The sequence below is a fragment of the Ochlerotatus camptorhynchus genome, unplaced genomic scaffold, assembly GCF_037179485.1.
Source record: "Ochlerotatus camptorhynchus isolate MF236.1 unplaced genomic scaffold, CSIRO-AGI_Acam_v1.1 ptg000284l, whole genome shotgun sequence".
In the NCBI taxonomy this organism is placed as follows: Eukaryota; Metazoa; Arthropoda; class Insecta; order Diptera; family Culicidae; genus Ochlerotatus; species Ochlerotatus camptorhynchus.
In genome coordinates this window covers 7,181,917-7,198,074 of record NW_027040773.1, presented here as the reverse complement: position 1 = coordinate 7,198,074, position 16,158 = coordinate 7,181,917, and the positions used below count along the sequence as shown (strand labels likewise).

General features: G+C 41.6%; 1 protein-coding gene across 3 annotated transcripts in view; it reads left to right on the top strand.

Annotated features, from left to right (window-relative positions):
* The window catches only part of meng (meng-po), a 91,347-nt gene extending 75,394 nt beyond the window's left edge, over positions 1–15,953 (top strand). For all 3 annotated transcript variants that reach the window (XM_065228206.1, XM_065228205.1, XM_065228204.1), the window contains one exon: positions 13,985–15,953. In XM_065228206.1, coding sequence (XP_065084278.1) covers positions 13,985–15,403 — 1,419 coding nt within the window. In that variant the 3' untranslated portion in view covers positions 15,404–15,953. The remainder of the gene's footprint in view (positions 1–13,984) is intronic.
* The last annotated feature ends 205 nt before the right edge of the window (positions 15,954–16,158 follow it).

The following is a 16,158-nucleotide window of genomic DNA, read 5'->3' as shown; positions in this document are numbered from 1 at the left end:
AAGATGTTTACGGTTTTTATGCTCAAACGTCTCAACAATACTTAAATGATTCCAAATCTGATCCTGACTAACCTCTCAAAATTTGAACCCATTTGGTGAAAAACTGAGATGGCACAAACCATTTGAAGTTTGTATGGGAATTACTATGGTAAAACCAAGATTTTTGTTCCTGTCTATCTAATAATTCACCATATCGGTTTGCTTCAAAAACTTTCTACCCAGCTACAACTTTGCTGAAGACCATTTATTGATTAAATGCAAGGATCGAAAGTTATCAATGGTTCAATGCGCTGATGTCTTATGATCATGCTCAATCAACTGATCAGCAGGCAACATTGGTGTTTCTGGGGTGTTCAATAGGACACAAAAATCATGGCTACTATGTCACACTGCAAAATACAGTGTTGCCTACAGAGCAGCTGCTTGATCATGTCATAAGTTTATCAATCTCTTAAATAATTAATAACTTTTTCCTGTCTCGTTTTACATAGAAATGATCTGCAGCAAAGTTGTAGCTGAGAATTTTCTATAAGAATGGCTATTGAACTGTTTCGTAGCTCAATATGGAAAAATACTAGAAGGCAATGAACAAAAAGTTCCCATAGTAATTTACATGTAAACTTCAAATGGTTTGTGCGAAGTCTGTTTCTAACCAAATAAGTTGTAACTTTTGGAGGCTAATCAGGACCCCTTAAGAGATGAACTAGCCTATGGCTAAAAATCTCTTAAATAAAGATAAAAAATAAAATAATCAGGACCCGATTTGAAACCATTTAAAAAGTCAAATTTTGATCCACCTTGCATGCTGCACGCCTCTTCTTCTTGTTCCTGTTGGGTCGCTTTCGAGAACCATTTTCACTGGGTCGTCTTACGACGTGCCCAGCCCACCGTAGTCGCTCAATTCTCTCAATGTGGCAATGGATGGTTCTCCCAGCAGCTGGTGTAATTTGTGGTTCATTCGCCTCCTCCACGTTCCGTCATCCATCTCCATTCCACCGTAGATGGTATGCAAAATCTTCCGTTCGGAAACACCAAGGGCGCGTTGGTTCTCCACGAGCTTAGTCCAGGTTTCGTGGCCGTAGAGGACCATCGGCCTAAATCAGCGTCTTGTAGATAGTTAACATCCACACTTAGAAATAACTACTTTTACACGAGACGTAATCCATATTGGACGTAAATCATAGAACGTAAACAAACATTTCATGTAAAATTAAGTGTTCTCAAACCGAAACATCAGCTAGTCGACGAAGCGAACGTTTGATTGAATTGATTTTCACGTTTCTTTCAACTGATTCTTATGTCAAAAGGCCTGCTTACATGTGTCGGTCTCAGGAAACCGAAATTTACATGACTTTTTAGTAGTGTGTAGTACGGTGGCGAATTTTATTCGACCGGAGGGTCCTCCGGAGTCTATTAGGCAAGATTCTCTACCAGAATGAGTCTTTGAAATTCTCTGCTGGTATCATTTTCGGTGGTCACCAATAAGCCCAAATACATGAATTCGTGAACCACCTCGATTTCGTCAGCGTTAATCTGAACTTGGGGTGGGAGGCTAACATTGTCTTCCCTAGAACTTCTTTCTCTCATGTATTTCGTGATGGCAAGTCAAATCCACTTAGTTTCAGTCTGATGTACGTTTCCGTCATCGCCTTAAAGTTCCGTGCCATGATGTCGATGTCATCGGCGAAGCTAAGAAGCTGGATGGACTTCCTGAAGATCGAGCCACTCGTGTCTATCTCAGCTCTTCTGATCACACCTTCTAACGCGATGTTGAATAGCAGACACGAAAGTCCATCACCTTTCCGTAATCCCCTTCGAGGTTGAAAGGGACTCGAGAGTGTCTCCGATAGTCGAACAATGCACATCACTCGATACATCGTCGCGTCAGTTTATCCGGAAATCGGTGAAAAAATGATGTGCAAAAATTTGGTCCGTGCTAACGCGAGCACCCATGAATCCCACCTGGTATTGCCCCACGAACTCTCTTACAAATGGTGACAGGTGGCGGCATAGAATTTGAGAGAGTACCTTGTAGGCGGCGCTTAGCAGTGCCAGTGTGATCGCGTGGTACTCCAACTTGTCGCCCTTTTTGTATCGCTCCACATTCAATCTCGTGCGCTGTTGCAGCATTCTAGGCCGTGCTGCATTCTTCTCCTCTACTAACAGTTTGAATTCGCCGTCAAACCAGTCATTTCTTTGGTCCGGGATCGCAGTACCTAGTGCCGCTGCAGCAATACTACATATGGCGGAACGGATGACCGACCAGCTATCTTCAAAAGTAGATGCGCCGGTTGATGGGTAGTGCAACTTCCAGCTGCTGCGCGTAATCCTGGGTTAACTCCGGCGTCTCGTAATTGCTTAATATTGGGTTGCGGCTTCGACTTCGACAGGTGTTATGCACCGTTGAGAGTTTTGATGAATGTTGGAAAAAAATTCCCGTCGATTAGAACGTGATCGATTTGGTTTTCATATCAGGTGATCTTCAGATGGCTTTGTGGATATCCTAACGGGGGAAAAAGGTACATCGGACTACCATGCCACGGGAGGCTGAAAAGTTCACGCATCGTTGGCCGTTGTCGTTCGATACGGCGTGCAGGCTGTTTGGCCCTATTGCCGGCCTGTACATTACCTCCCGTCCTACCTGTGCGTTCATGTCGCCGATGACGATTTTGACGTTCCGTTGCGAACAACCGTCATAATTCTGCTCCAGCTGCGCATTTCTCGTCGTCCGGCTCCCTTCGTGTGGGCAGTGCCCGTTAATGATGCTGTAGTTAAAGAAACGACCCTTAATCCTCAACTTGCACATCCTCGCGTTGATCGGCTGCCAACCAATCACGCGTTGGCGCATCTTACCCAGCACTAAAGGGCGAACACGAAATTATTGCGACACATTCAACAGGGCAGAACTTTTTTACCATTGGGTAAAAATCAACCAAATTTTGCACACTTTCTCATTGATGTGTATTGTGTACATGCTGTCAAACTCGAAGTCGTGTTTTTCGATTCAACGAAAATGGAGGTGAACCAACGCGAGTTGAGAGAACAAATTCTTTCCAAACACCTGGAATTTCCTGACCTGACCATTCAACCGTCTCCAGAGTGTTGAAGCGGTTCCAGGAGCGGTTGACGTTGGACCACGGCAAAAGAGCTGGAAGAAAACCGGGACCGGAGAACAAAAAGACGGAGGGAAAGGTGAAGCGGATGATTAAAGCAAATCCCAACGTCTCAAGCCGTGATTTAGCTAAAAAGATCGGCATGTCGCAGAGCTACGTCCAGAATGCAAAGAAGAGAGCTGGACTACATACATACAAGGTACAGAACTTCCCAAACCGCGATGAGCGGCAACAATCGACGGCTAAAACTCGGGCACGGAAGCTCTACGAGAAGATGCTGACAAAATATGGCTGCTGTGTGATGGACGACGAAACGTATATAAAAGCCGATTTTAAGCAAATTCCGGGGTTGGAGTTTTTCACCGGCAAGAGCAAGTTCGATGTGGACGACAAATTTAAGAAGAAGAAAATGTCGAAGTTCGCCTCCAAATATCTCATTTGGCAGGCCATCTGCTCTTGCGGACTGAGGAGTGAGCCTTTCGTGACAAAGGGCACAGTAAATGGCGAGATCTACAAATCTGAGTGCCTCGAGAAGCGCCTTTTGCCGTTCTTGCAGCAGCACGACGAAGCTCCGCTATTTTGGCCAGATTTGGCATCATGCCACTATTATAAAAGTGTCCTGGAGTGGTATGAGGTCAATTCTGTCCATTTTGTTCCAAAGGACATGAATCCGCCAAACTGTCCGGAGCTGCGCCCGGTGGAGCAGTACTGGGCAATAATGAAGCGGGAACTTCGGAAGAGCAAGAAGACAGTCAAAGACGAGAAGGACATGTTAAGAAAATGAAAAAAAAAAACTGAGAAACTGGTACCGGATGACACTGTAAAGACTTTGATGGAGGGCATCAAGCGAAAATGCGTTCAATTTTACACTCAAGGCTCCATCGATTAACTTTTCTTTTGATTTTTCAAGTAAATATATGTATAAAACTACCCTAAAATTTTGGTTTGATTCTAAACATTATAAGAAAATTGGCATGACATTTTCGGTGTCGCAATAATTTCGTGTTCGCCCTTTACAAAGTTGGTTCCTACCTCGTTGGTGGTGTCACAGCTCTGGTAGAAAGTCAGCTCGATACACGATTTTCCATAGCTTTTGTCCCGTCCAGCAAAGTTCCTGCAGTGCTACGACTTCGAAGTTACGTGGGAAGACGAGCGATTTGCAGTTCCATGTTCCGAGTTTCCAATCTTAGTTCTTATTTTGACGCGTAGGTCTGTGTCGATTGTTCTGATCCGTATTTCTTTCTTCGGTATTTGTAACATTATAGTTTTTCCCAGGGCGGCTTGTTGGGCCTGCACCAACCCCCTGTTTCGCCGGGGGATCATCGTGCACAATTCTGTTTAGAGTCCCACGCTGGCACTAGGACGGCGATGAGCCGCTCCTAACATGGAGAACATACGCCGTTTTGAACCGCACCTCCATGGTTAACAGACGCTAGGGTTTGGTGAAGCATTTCCTCTATCACCGTAGTTTGGTTTCCGCGCCAGTGTTAACGTCGTTCCTTGTCACTTTGCTATTGCTGGGCTGAATACATTGCCCAGTTCACTCAACTGTGTCCATGTTTCAGCTGGTAGGCTTTTGTTGTCTTATGACTCGGAGAGGCGTGAGATAGGAGCTTGTGAGGACCAGAGCTAAGTATTCCGCTCATTCCAGGTTGTCAACTCACCATTTTGTAGTCCAAGCTACCATATGTTAACAGCATAATATATTTTGACGTTGGACTACGTCTTTGATTTCTATATGGGGGTACACTTTGTGAAAACCGAAAATGGAACATGTAACGAATTAAGAAAGATTTTTAACGTTAATAGCTCAGCTGCCCCTGGTCCAATTTCAATAATTTTATCACGAATCGATCAGAAATATGGCTACGCATCGAACAATGCTTCCGAATGTTGATTTTCAACAAGAAACTATTGAAAAAGTGGTAAATTTCCAGCATTGTCCAAAAGCGTCGAATTAACTAACAAATCCACCAATTACCTACATGCATATGCTGCTTCCCCAGCACAGTCGTCAGAGAGTAGTAAGTAGGTGAAACAAGTCGAAGTGGCATTTGCCTCCGATCCTCGGGCGCGTGCGAATAGGGAGGATGGAATTGCGTAATATTTTGCACACTCATAGCCATACTCAGAACCACACGCTCCCAACGACTACACCACTGTGTAGGGGTGTTCGGTCGTCGAAATAAGTAGCAGCAGTAGCAGTGCTTTCGGCGTGTGGCGTTGAAAATTGTTCTCCAGTAACAACGAAAGACTGCCTGCAAGCAGCGAGCTGCAGAGCCCACATAAGCAACCATCAAAGGAGGAAGAAGCTGCATCGGTATGCTATGGATCGGAATCAGTAGCTCTTCGTGAGTCGCTGCGGGTCGGTCATCTATGCCAAGCGTGTCACCCTCGCTCCAAACGACATACAGCTCGACAGCCTCATCCGTGTTGAACACCCAGCTCAGAATTACTCAACCATCACTACATAACGGTCCTTTTCAGGGCCACCAAAAATTTGTTAAAGAGTATTATTTGGACATTGGTCAAGGTCATCAGTTCCCGCAAGCAGCTAGCTATCAAGGCTCAACCTGTCTATAGAAGGTGTGGAATTGTAGGCCTAAATATATTGGTGCAATTAGTTTTTTTTCGGCTTTCATTCCGCACGATTCTTTTCTTTCGTTTAATCAATCACCCTTGTGACGTCAAAAAGCTTGTTTCAATCGGCGCTTACATATGAAATTTAATGTGGATTATAGAATTTTTTGTATGTTACCAAAACTTATGAATGGTTTGCCACTAATTTTTTTTTTTTGTTTATTGATTTATTTGATAAGGCTCAACCGAATTAACTTTACAGAGCCGAGGATTCTTGGTCACTATACAATACATCTTAAAAAAGTCAAAAGGTACAACACAATAAACACTTTATCTTCCGCTATCCAAAAAGCCTCCTCCATCAGAACTGCAGCCGCTTCCAGTAGTTTCATTGTGTGGCAAATTGTTGTACGCCAACGAGGGTCAGAGCGCGTCCATTGCAGCAATGGACGCAAAACGTGGTCAGCACTCACACACTCATCATGAAACGGTTGCTTTCCAAAGTCGACGGCGCATCGACCGAAAGAACTGCTGATGAAGAACAATGAGGATGACCACACAATGGTTGCTGCCGGGAAAACAGACGATCGCGTAGCACACATCGAGAGTGGCCTGTTTTTGTCGACAGCCGAGTGAACACTGGTTTGCCACTAAATGTTGAGATAATTTATTGATTATTGAATTATCACACTGTATACCATGAAAAAGCAGCCTGTTTGTGAGTTTTTGCCTGTTTTCAAGTAAGGAGTTATCATAAAAAACAAATCGCCAGATGGTATTTGCCGGCGACTTTACAAATAAATAAAATCAAACAAAATCATCATGCAGAACTATCTAGGATTTGTTTTACTTCATATTTCACAAAATTGCTTTAGAGTGTTAAAACATCGTCTCCCGCAAAGTTTACATTTTTCCCTCTACCAACAAATACATCAGGGCTAGATAGATCTCCACAGGATCTATATAATCCACGCAATTTCAAAAAACCAAAATGCACAGCATTACGAAAAGAGGTCAGGTTTCGAACAATAGCAGATAGATTTTAATTTTAAACAAGCCAAACGATTGGAAATTTATCTACCAATCTGCTAAAATGAACACTAAGTTAATGTTCAATAGGTCACTATTGAAAAATACAAAATGTCCAACTGTTGCAATGGTGATCAAAATTATCACCGTATGTCTGAAAACAGCACATTCCCTAACAAAGCAGCAGCAGTAGTGCTTTCAACAACAACAATAACGAAAGGCTGCCTGCAAGCAGCAAGCTCCAGAGCTCATATGAGCAACCATAGAGAAGGAGGAAGAAGTCCCACCGCTAGGCTAGGATCGGAATCAGTAGCTCGTCGTGCTCAGCTCAGCATTACTCAACCATCACTACAAAACGGTCCTTTTCAGGACCGATGTGCGGTAAAAGAGGTGAGGAGAAAGGAAACTAGTGGACTCTTTCGTTCTCGCGTCTTCTTATGCAGCAACAGACGTGACGTCACGTCTGCTGTTGCATAAGAACACCGTCAGAATGAAAGAGTCCACTAGTTTCCTTTCTCCTCACCTCTTATACCGCACATCGTTTCAGGACCACCATAAATTTGTTAAGAGTATTATTTGGACATTTGTCAAGGTCATGAGTTCCCGCAAGCAGCTAGCTATCAAGGCTCAACCTGGTCTCTATAGAAGGTGTGAAATTGTAGGCCCAAATGTATTGGTGAGATTAATCATCGTCCGACCATTTTCCAGAACACGCTGGTAGGAAGTGTTAAAAATCCATATAGAATTTGAAAGAAGTGGGAAAAATTCGCTTTGGGTGTATATTCAGTCCCCAGAAAGCAAATAAAATCAAATTTGTGAGAAAAATAGCTCTTACGAGTTCAATCTTTCGAAGTTTCTCCTTTTTTACATATTCCGCACAAACGATACTTTCCGCCCCACCCCATTCATATAATCCGGAAGGAAATCCTGTGAGGGGTGAATTGAATACACTTTAATACCAAAATGCACAAAACTTAAAAATTCATAAATAACAAAAAATAAAAAATACACCTTTTAAAGTTGAAAATACTCAAGTTGACAGTCCCTTGGATTCTCTTCATCAACTTTCTCTTTGAAATAAATACTTCAAATTTGATACGCCTACAAATAAAAAACGGAAAGAGTTAAGATAATTGATGATTGATCAATTAAAAAAACTTAATGTTCACATTTGTTCCGTCCACTAGCGGTCCTACGTCAAGCTTCCGTTCGCGCTCCTAGGCACAGACCCTTCTACTTTTTTTCCTTTGATTTGTTTTTCGTCGATCTTGTTTTCCATGCTGAGCATCAATGCTACCAACGCCAGGGGGGCAGCTCCCACACCTGGACCCTACCTATCGACCCATCAACTCATGAACCGGGGACCAACGGCTTTACAGTCCATAGTGGCTTTGATTCAGTTTGCAAACCTGCTTCTCCTTTCCACGTGCAGAGATCTTAATTCTTTTTCAAATGTGGTAAATTTATTTTGTGTTTGAAATGTTGCATAGCAGAAACTCCTTTTTGGGTTGTCAGCAATGGCGTGGGACATTTTCACCACCTCCTAGGTAGATTCCATCCTCATGTGCTCTGAAAATCTGAAATCACCTTTACAGTTGACTATGATGACAGAAAATAACATCACGATCTAATTCACCACCGACCGTAGCAAACCGGCCTCCATGGAAAAATCGTCACCAATGCATGAGAAATGATTATCGTCACGGTCAAATTCATTCCAGCAGCCGAGCGAATCCGCTTTTCCACTGACCACTAAACGCAAGACATACAGCTAAAATCTGGCATGTTTCCTCTGGCACCAGTGTCCGTTTCTGTAGTTTTATTTGTAATTTCTAGTTACAACTTCCACCCAATTAGCACCTCTCGTCATCTCCCGCGAGCGAAATTTAAGCCATGCACATTCTACCAAAACGATAGATGGGAGATCTATTTGCATGTACGCGACGCAGACGACGACGGTGCTGGTGCTGGTGCATTTGCCACTCGAGAAAAGCTAACAACTTTTACACAAAACAGACGGGACATGTCAGATGAAATAATTTTTGATTGATTTAGATTAAATCCCATGCCGGACCCTTCCACACTACTACCCACGCGTATTTCTGTGCTGGGATTGCAGGAAAAAGTGTCCCATGTAACAATTTCGGAAGTAATCACTTTCGATTTACAGAGGATTTATGTGTACACAAAAATCATTCAAAGTCAGGGAAACGCACGTGACTCTGCAAAATTAGTCTCTGTAAAAATCCATCCTAGTTGACTCGAGATTACTCAACATCGTTAATAGGAAAGATCCGTTTCGTCAAATCGAACCGTCGCTACCAAATATCACCCCCGTCGATCATCCACATCTCAGTGCACGTGAGACAACCTCGAAATCAACAGCGTCTACGCTAGAGTGCCAATGGCAATCTACTGTACACCCCAGTCCTGCCATGACAGCGAGCAGATGACCAGCGATGCCACAACTACCGAGTTTTGCACACGAGAAAAGTTGGAACCCTTTTGTTTATTTTGATACCGTAAGGTTCTACATCAAGTTTTTTAAATCAAGAAATAGTTCCAAAAATTAACTATTTCTGAGCTAACCAACTTGTTACAATACCTTACGGTATCATCATAAACAAGGGGATCCCAACTTTTTTCGTGTACACAAATCTGTATTTGTGGTATTGCTGCTGATGACGCCAATGCGCGAAAGCCACGGCTGGGATCCGACTGTACTGTACATTGGCACGAAACATATGAGCCGGAGTCTGGATGGACCAGAAACATCCCATCCAAAGCACTGCCTCAGCTTTCCTCCGCATCTTCTGCGAGTGAGGGGGCATCTTAAAATAACACCAAACTTGTAACTTCCACTCGTCTCCATAGGTATATTTATACATCTACAAAACACGGGCCGAGGGAGATTCAGTCGATCAGTTGGAAGATGAACTTCGCACCCTTTTTTGGCACGGAAAGTTCGGGCGCTTCTTCTGCTGATGCCGTGTAGAACGAACTAGAACCATGAGATATTAATTTACCAACATGATTTGTATTAATTACCGTGGGAAAAAGAACATCGCCTTGATGGCCGATGCGGTGCAGAGCCAATAGGATTTTCTGTTACATTTTCACAGGCGTTGTATGTCAAGGCCGTGATTTGAATTTCACTTTGGTTGCTATAGCTGTCGTGTGCACATTTCTTGTGGACTAAGTTGTAAAGTCTGTTCCATTTAGAATTTGGCCGCACAAAATAGGTCATTTCTCCAAGATAAAATAAAGTACAAAAACGCTAAAGGTATCATTTTGTAGGATTTTTATTTAGCTTTAAGGGAAAATGCAACAACAATTATTCGTCAGCTTTTCGGATGAGTTTTCTAACTTTTCGCGGAATACCTCTCATCATGTCTTGTACAGTAGTACTGTCAACCTCATCTACCATCCTTTTCCACCACTTCTGCAAATCAGATGGTGTTCTGATTGTTTTGCCACATTTCTTCGATTTGCGCTTGATAATTGCCCACAAATTTTCAATGGAACGAAAATCTGGTATATTGGGTGGATTGATACTTTTCTCAATAAAATCGACATTATTCTACAAGTCATAAAAACAATCGATGTTTTGATTCTAACTCATTATAAAATACATGCTTTTCCTACGAGTTTATGAAAAACCAGGTTTGAAATTTTAATGAATTATGGGAAATATATTTAATGGATACCCTATGTGGTCTCCTTTCATTGTTTTTAAAATGGTTTTGATACACCCTTTTATTGTCAACATGACTTAACTATAAACATTTCAGAGTTGGTTAGAAATGCTATCTAACATGAAGCTTTAGTGCGATAATTTATTAGCTAGAGAATGATCTTAGAAGAGGGTAGGTGGATAGTTCCGTTAGAGTACGGCAGTATGAAAATTGAATAGAAGTTGAAAATGAGCGAAGGACCATTAATGCGACAGTACAAAATCAAACGCACACCTTTTGCTTAGTTTGTGTTCAAATCTGCAGGCAAAATGTGGAATAGTTCTAGCGACGTTTCATCACTACCTAAAGGCCCACTTTGCCGAGAGCATTTCCAGTGGATGGTGTGTTATAATGCAATTCTTCTTTACCCAACTATTGTGTTGCTCCTCTCGCCATGACCAACGTGGTCATCTCAGAAAGAAAGCAGTAGGGTGGTTGTTGCGTGCTGTACCATCATCAGCATTGTTGACGGCTACTCCCGCCTTGAGTTTTTACATTCAAAGTGTTTTTATGTTACTTCATACACGAAGTTTGTGATTTTCAGAGTTGGTTGGAAATACTATCTAACATGAAGCTTTAGTGTGATAATTAATTAATGACCCTTCGCTCATTTTCAACTTCTATTCAATTTTCAAACTGTCGTACTCTAACGGAACCATCCACTTACCCTCTTCTAATATCATTATCTAGCTAATAAATTATCACACTTAAGCTTCATGTTAGATAGCATTTCCAACCAACTCTGAAAATCGCAAACTTCGCGTTATATACAGCGTCAAATGTTTTGAAAAAGTGGAAACTGTTCCTCAAGAAGGATTGCCTCCAAGCCAAGATCTAAACGTGCATCGTCATCTATATTCTGATCTTCTTCTTATCTTCTTTCTGTTCTGATGACGATGTTTCATGGCAACCCGATACTGGTTGTGGGTTTGATCCTCTACGATGCGCAAACAATGATTTGAAATGTTTGTTTTTGTATTTCCGGGAGCAATATGTTTATTATTTTAATAGTATTCTAATAACATAGCACTTTAATATTGAACTCCACATACTATTCTGACCAGTGCTTTCTTAACACGAAAAACATAAAACGTATAACGTCTGACAGCAGATGATGCTATGACCCTCTTATCTCCGCATTTAACTTAGATTATTTCATAATTCTGGCTAGTTATTCAAATTAACCAACCAACCGACAGATCTTCAGCAGCATTTCATCTTTTCTAAAGGATAGGAAATTATTTTGCTACCAAAATTCCATGACTTCAAAATCCTGGAAACTGCATAGGAACAACCTGCATGGCTAGTTTTGAGTTAACTTCATTATTGCAATACATATTTTGCAATATTCCAATGCTTATCTCCAGCTCCTAGAAAACTTTACTCGCAGCTTGGCTCGGCTTCATTGCAAAGGAATAAACAAGCAATTTCATTAATGCTCGTTTATTCCTTTTCAGCGGGAGGCAAGCTAGGAAGTTTCGCAATTCAATTTTCAGCATGACTGAACTTAAATTCATATTCTAGATGCAATGCCTATCAGCTGAGTTCCGCATCATGAACACGCCTTCCAGTCGAGTATTTAGGCTTCTGGCGCTTGATTAATGGAACATGTCCCTTATGTTTCGAGCTAATTTATGTGTTTTTATTTTTATTTTGTAATGTACCGAAGATATTACAGTAATTACAATTTTCATTTTGTTATGGTAATAGTTAATCAAGTTTTTTTTAATTCACGAAAAGTTTCTGTTAGTCAGTATGAGGCATCCAGCTTTCGAAATACCCACTACTACCAACTACACAAGCGATAATTAAGTATCCTATCGTGGTCAGAAAACCCTTCGTGTACGACATTGAACCTTGTTCGTTGGTACCATTATTGAGACTGTTTATAGACCAGACCCAATCTCACGATTTTACCCACTAGCCTCCACTCTCGCATTATGAGCCGTACGCGAAATTAAGGAAACAGTAAATGTTGTAAGCATCATCAGCGAGTTCTATTGAATTGCGGATTTTGCTCAAGACAGCAACGTTGCCATAGAGAGTGGCATGAAAGGCACACTTAAGAAGCACCACTCGAGAATACTGTGCTCCGAGGACAACGACGCCATAACGATAACAACAACGACGACGACGACGAACGATGGTGGTGCTGAATCTCTGCTTCTGGCGATGATATCGCAAATATTTTTCCCGCACGGTCAATGGGCATAACTCAGTAGCTAAGTCGAATTCAACTCAAAATTGCAAATAATGAGGTTACTCAGCGAGTGAGTACAATTTTCCTCACTTTTCCAGGAAAAACAACTGCTTGAATATGAGAAATATTTACCTAACGGGTGTTCAATAAAAAATGAGAATGATTTCAATACCGTCCAGCGCTCTTGTGAGAGCATCGCGACTAAGTTGCGTCGTACGGCTGGCCAAGGCCCCTTCTCCAATATTCATTGACTTTTTTTTGAAGAATAAACATTATGTTTTTAGTAAAAAAATACTGAATTCGTATAAAAAAAATGTTTTTACTAGCTATATGACCAAAAAAAATGCTCATTTTTTTATTGAACACCCGTTAAGCTCTACTCAGTCTGAGTAGGGGTTTTGATCTAATTTTCCAACAAACCGCACTTAATCCGAGGCATTACCTCTCTTTTTCGAACGGGTTTGAACAAAAAATGTTTCTGTCAAAGATGACTTCTAAATCTATGTACCGTTAATCTTTGTTGAGATATTGTCAAAATCTAACACTGCTTCTTGATTCCAAATTCGTCCAACGCATTGAAACGCCATTAGATTTTCTTTGTCCCACGGACTGCATTCAAAATAGATTCGCTAAAAGCACTTCTTTTGTTTTTGGGAACAATGAGTGTAAATATCATGCAGTGCGCTCTAATAGGCTTTGTGTTTAAGCTTATGTACTAACGCATCGGAACAAACGTATTATTGATTTTTGCACGGTGAAATCATTAATATTATTGATCATTGATGCTCGATAGAACGGAAATGGGCGATTCGAACATTTAAATTACGTTATTTTCTTCTTTGTGAGGATCTGTGAATCAGCAATGATAGTTCAACTAGCAATGTTGCTAGATTCACGAAAATGGTTTGAAAAAATATTTAAAATAGGTAAAAAGTTATTTTGCCCCGTTATTTTACCCCATATTCCCCTGCTAATAGATTGAGTGAAATATCTCTCAATTTTCCCCATATTCATGAAGTTTTCAGGGAAAATCGAAAAATAAAATCTCTCAATATCCCCACTCTTGTAAACTTGACTCAATTTTGAGTTAATCTGATTGGCCGTGCATGGCTGCTGGGTGCAATCACTCAAATTAGCATTTTCTCCAGTATTGGACGCTATTGAACTATAAATAATGAAGCTCCATTCAGATAGAAAGCGTGGCTGGAGGGTATCGTTTCCCGCTGATTGAAAGATTATCAATTTTATTAAATATTGACTCGTTTGAATATGCTGTTATTGATCATAAATATTTATACTTTCCTTTGCAATTTCTATTTCTATTGCAGATGAGAAATATACCGAAAAGCATCGCGATGAAGCTATCCGAGAGTAAATCCGACACATCAATCATCGCCAACCTGTACAAATCGATCAACCACAACTATCGGAGGCTGTCCAACACGAGCAGCCTTCTGCATCGGATTCCGGACATGGAGATACCGTTCATGAACATTGCCGACGAGTACGACACCGAGAAGACAATAGCGGAGGGTTGTTTTGCAAAAATATTCCTTGCTCACCACCGACCAACGGGGACCACAGTTGTGCTCAAAGCAATACATACCGAGCTAACCACGCTGAAGGAATTCATCAAGGAGTTCCACTACAACTACCAGCTCAGTCATCATCCGAACATTCTTAGCTGCTATCAGGTTAAGTTCCAAACGAATGAATACTACGTCTACGCCCAGGAGCACGCGCCGTTTGGAGATTTGGCGGCAAATGTAGGTGCAAACGGGCTACAGGAGACGAGCTGCAAGAAGATTGCTGAACAGCTGAGTTCAGCACTAGGATTTATGCACCTGAAAGGATTGGTTCATCGGGACCTGAAGTTGGAAAACATTCTGGTGTTTACACCTGACTTTTCTCGAGTGAAGCTGTGTGACTTTGGAACAACCACCCGCGAGGGCATCTTAGTCAATAAGAACAACAAAACGTGGATATCATTCCTACCCCCAGAAGTATTAGAGGTTGTGAAAAACGAACGGTTCATCTGCAAGTCGTCGTCTGATTCGTGGCAGTTTGGAATTGTACTGTACGTGTGTTTGATTGGATCGACACCTTGGAAATCAGCCGATTGGGTGCGTGATCCCAAGTACGCCGCCTTCATGAAGTACCAGAAGCGAGAAACGACCAAAATTCCGGAAAACTTTCGACGATTTACACCTCGTCTACTCCGAGCATTCCGGCGGATATTCGATCACAATGAAGAAGATCGAGCAAAGGTCAGTGACATAATGAAGTACATGAAAAACAAATGGATGGACAATAAGATCACCACTTCGAAATCCACTTCGAACATTGCAAGCAATACTCAGCAGCAGGCGTCCTCTGATCAGGACTCCATCAAGTACATCAACCATCGGGAAAGTCGAAACTCCTTCGACGGAAGGCTTCGAGCTCGGAGAATGACCAGCTTTGGAGGTATGACGCCGGAACCGACTCCAGTCTCCGGTGCTGATCCAGAATCAATTCGGAACAAAGTATGGGAGTGGCTCGAATCGAACGATCTGAATCGGCACGACAGCATGGACGATGTGGTGGACTTTTCCTTTTGGAACAAAAGCGAGTCGAAATCCTATCAGTACGCCAAACGTGAATCGATTATCGGAGCAGCTTCCACGACGACGACGACGACCTCAATGACGTTAACGACCGCCGCGAGGGAGACAAGTGGTGCAAGCAGTGGACTTCGCTATAAATAGATTTGTTGTTTAGCGAAAGATAACCTCAATAATACTCCGCCAGAGAAAGATCGATCCCGAAATGTAACCAGTGTTGTAGTGAAGCACCACCCAGTGCAGCGCCAATGTTCGAATGAGCATCTTTCCTCACTAGATACAGCAGAATAAAAATTAACTCCTCCCGTCGTCCGGTAGAACATAGGTAGTACATGTGATTATATTAATTATATGTGTGATAACAGTGAGAGAAACGTGAACATCAGTGAAGTCAGCTAAAGAGCGTAGATGGTACAACAGAGAAAATATAGTTTGTTAGTCTTTTAGCAGGTGATAGAGTGTTTAGGACGATATATATATATTTATATACATACTAGAAGAACATTGGAAATGAAACGGTTGGAAAGCTAGTCAGAACGAAATGTTCATCGTGTAATAATTGTTTCCATTAAATGTTATGTTGATAATGTATGTGGCAAGGGCGAAATAATGGTATGTACTACAAATATTATTTGTAAACGTCTCTAAATTATACAGAAAAGTCGTATTTTGATGCGCTCTAGAATTGTTTATAATAAAAAATATATAACTTAGCAATTGATAACTGAAAGGGTTTTTGTTTTGTGTTGAAAGAAATATACATGAGGGGTGATGCACTTATTATATCACACGCTAAGGGGGGAGGGGGTGTAATATTCTGTGACAAGCAATGCATTAGGTATATGAGAAAGGTGATGAATGAGAGGGGGGGGGGGGGTAAGTGTTTCCTCAATTTAGCG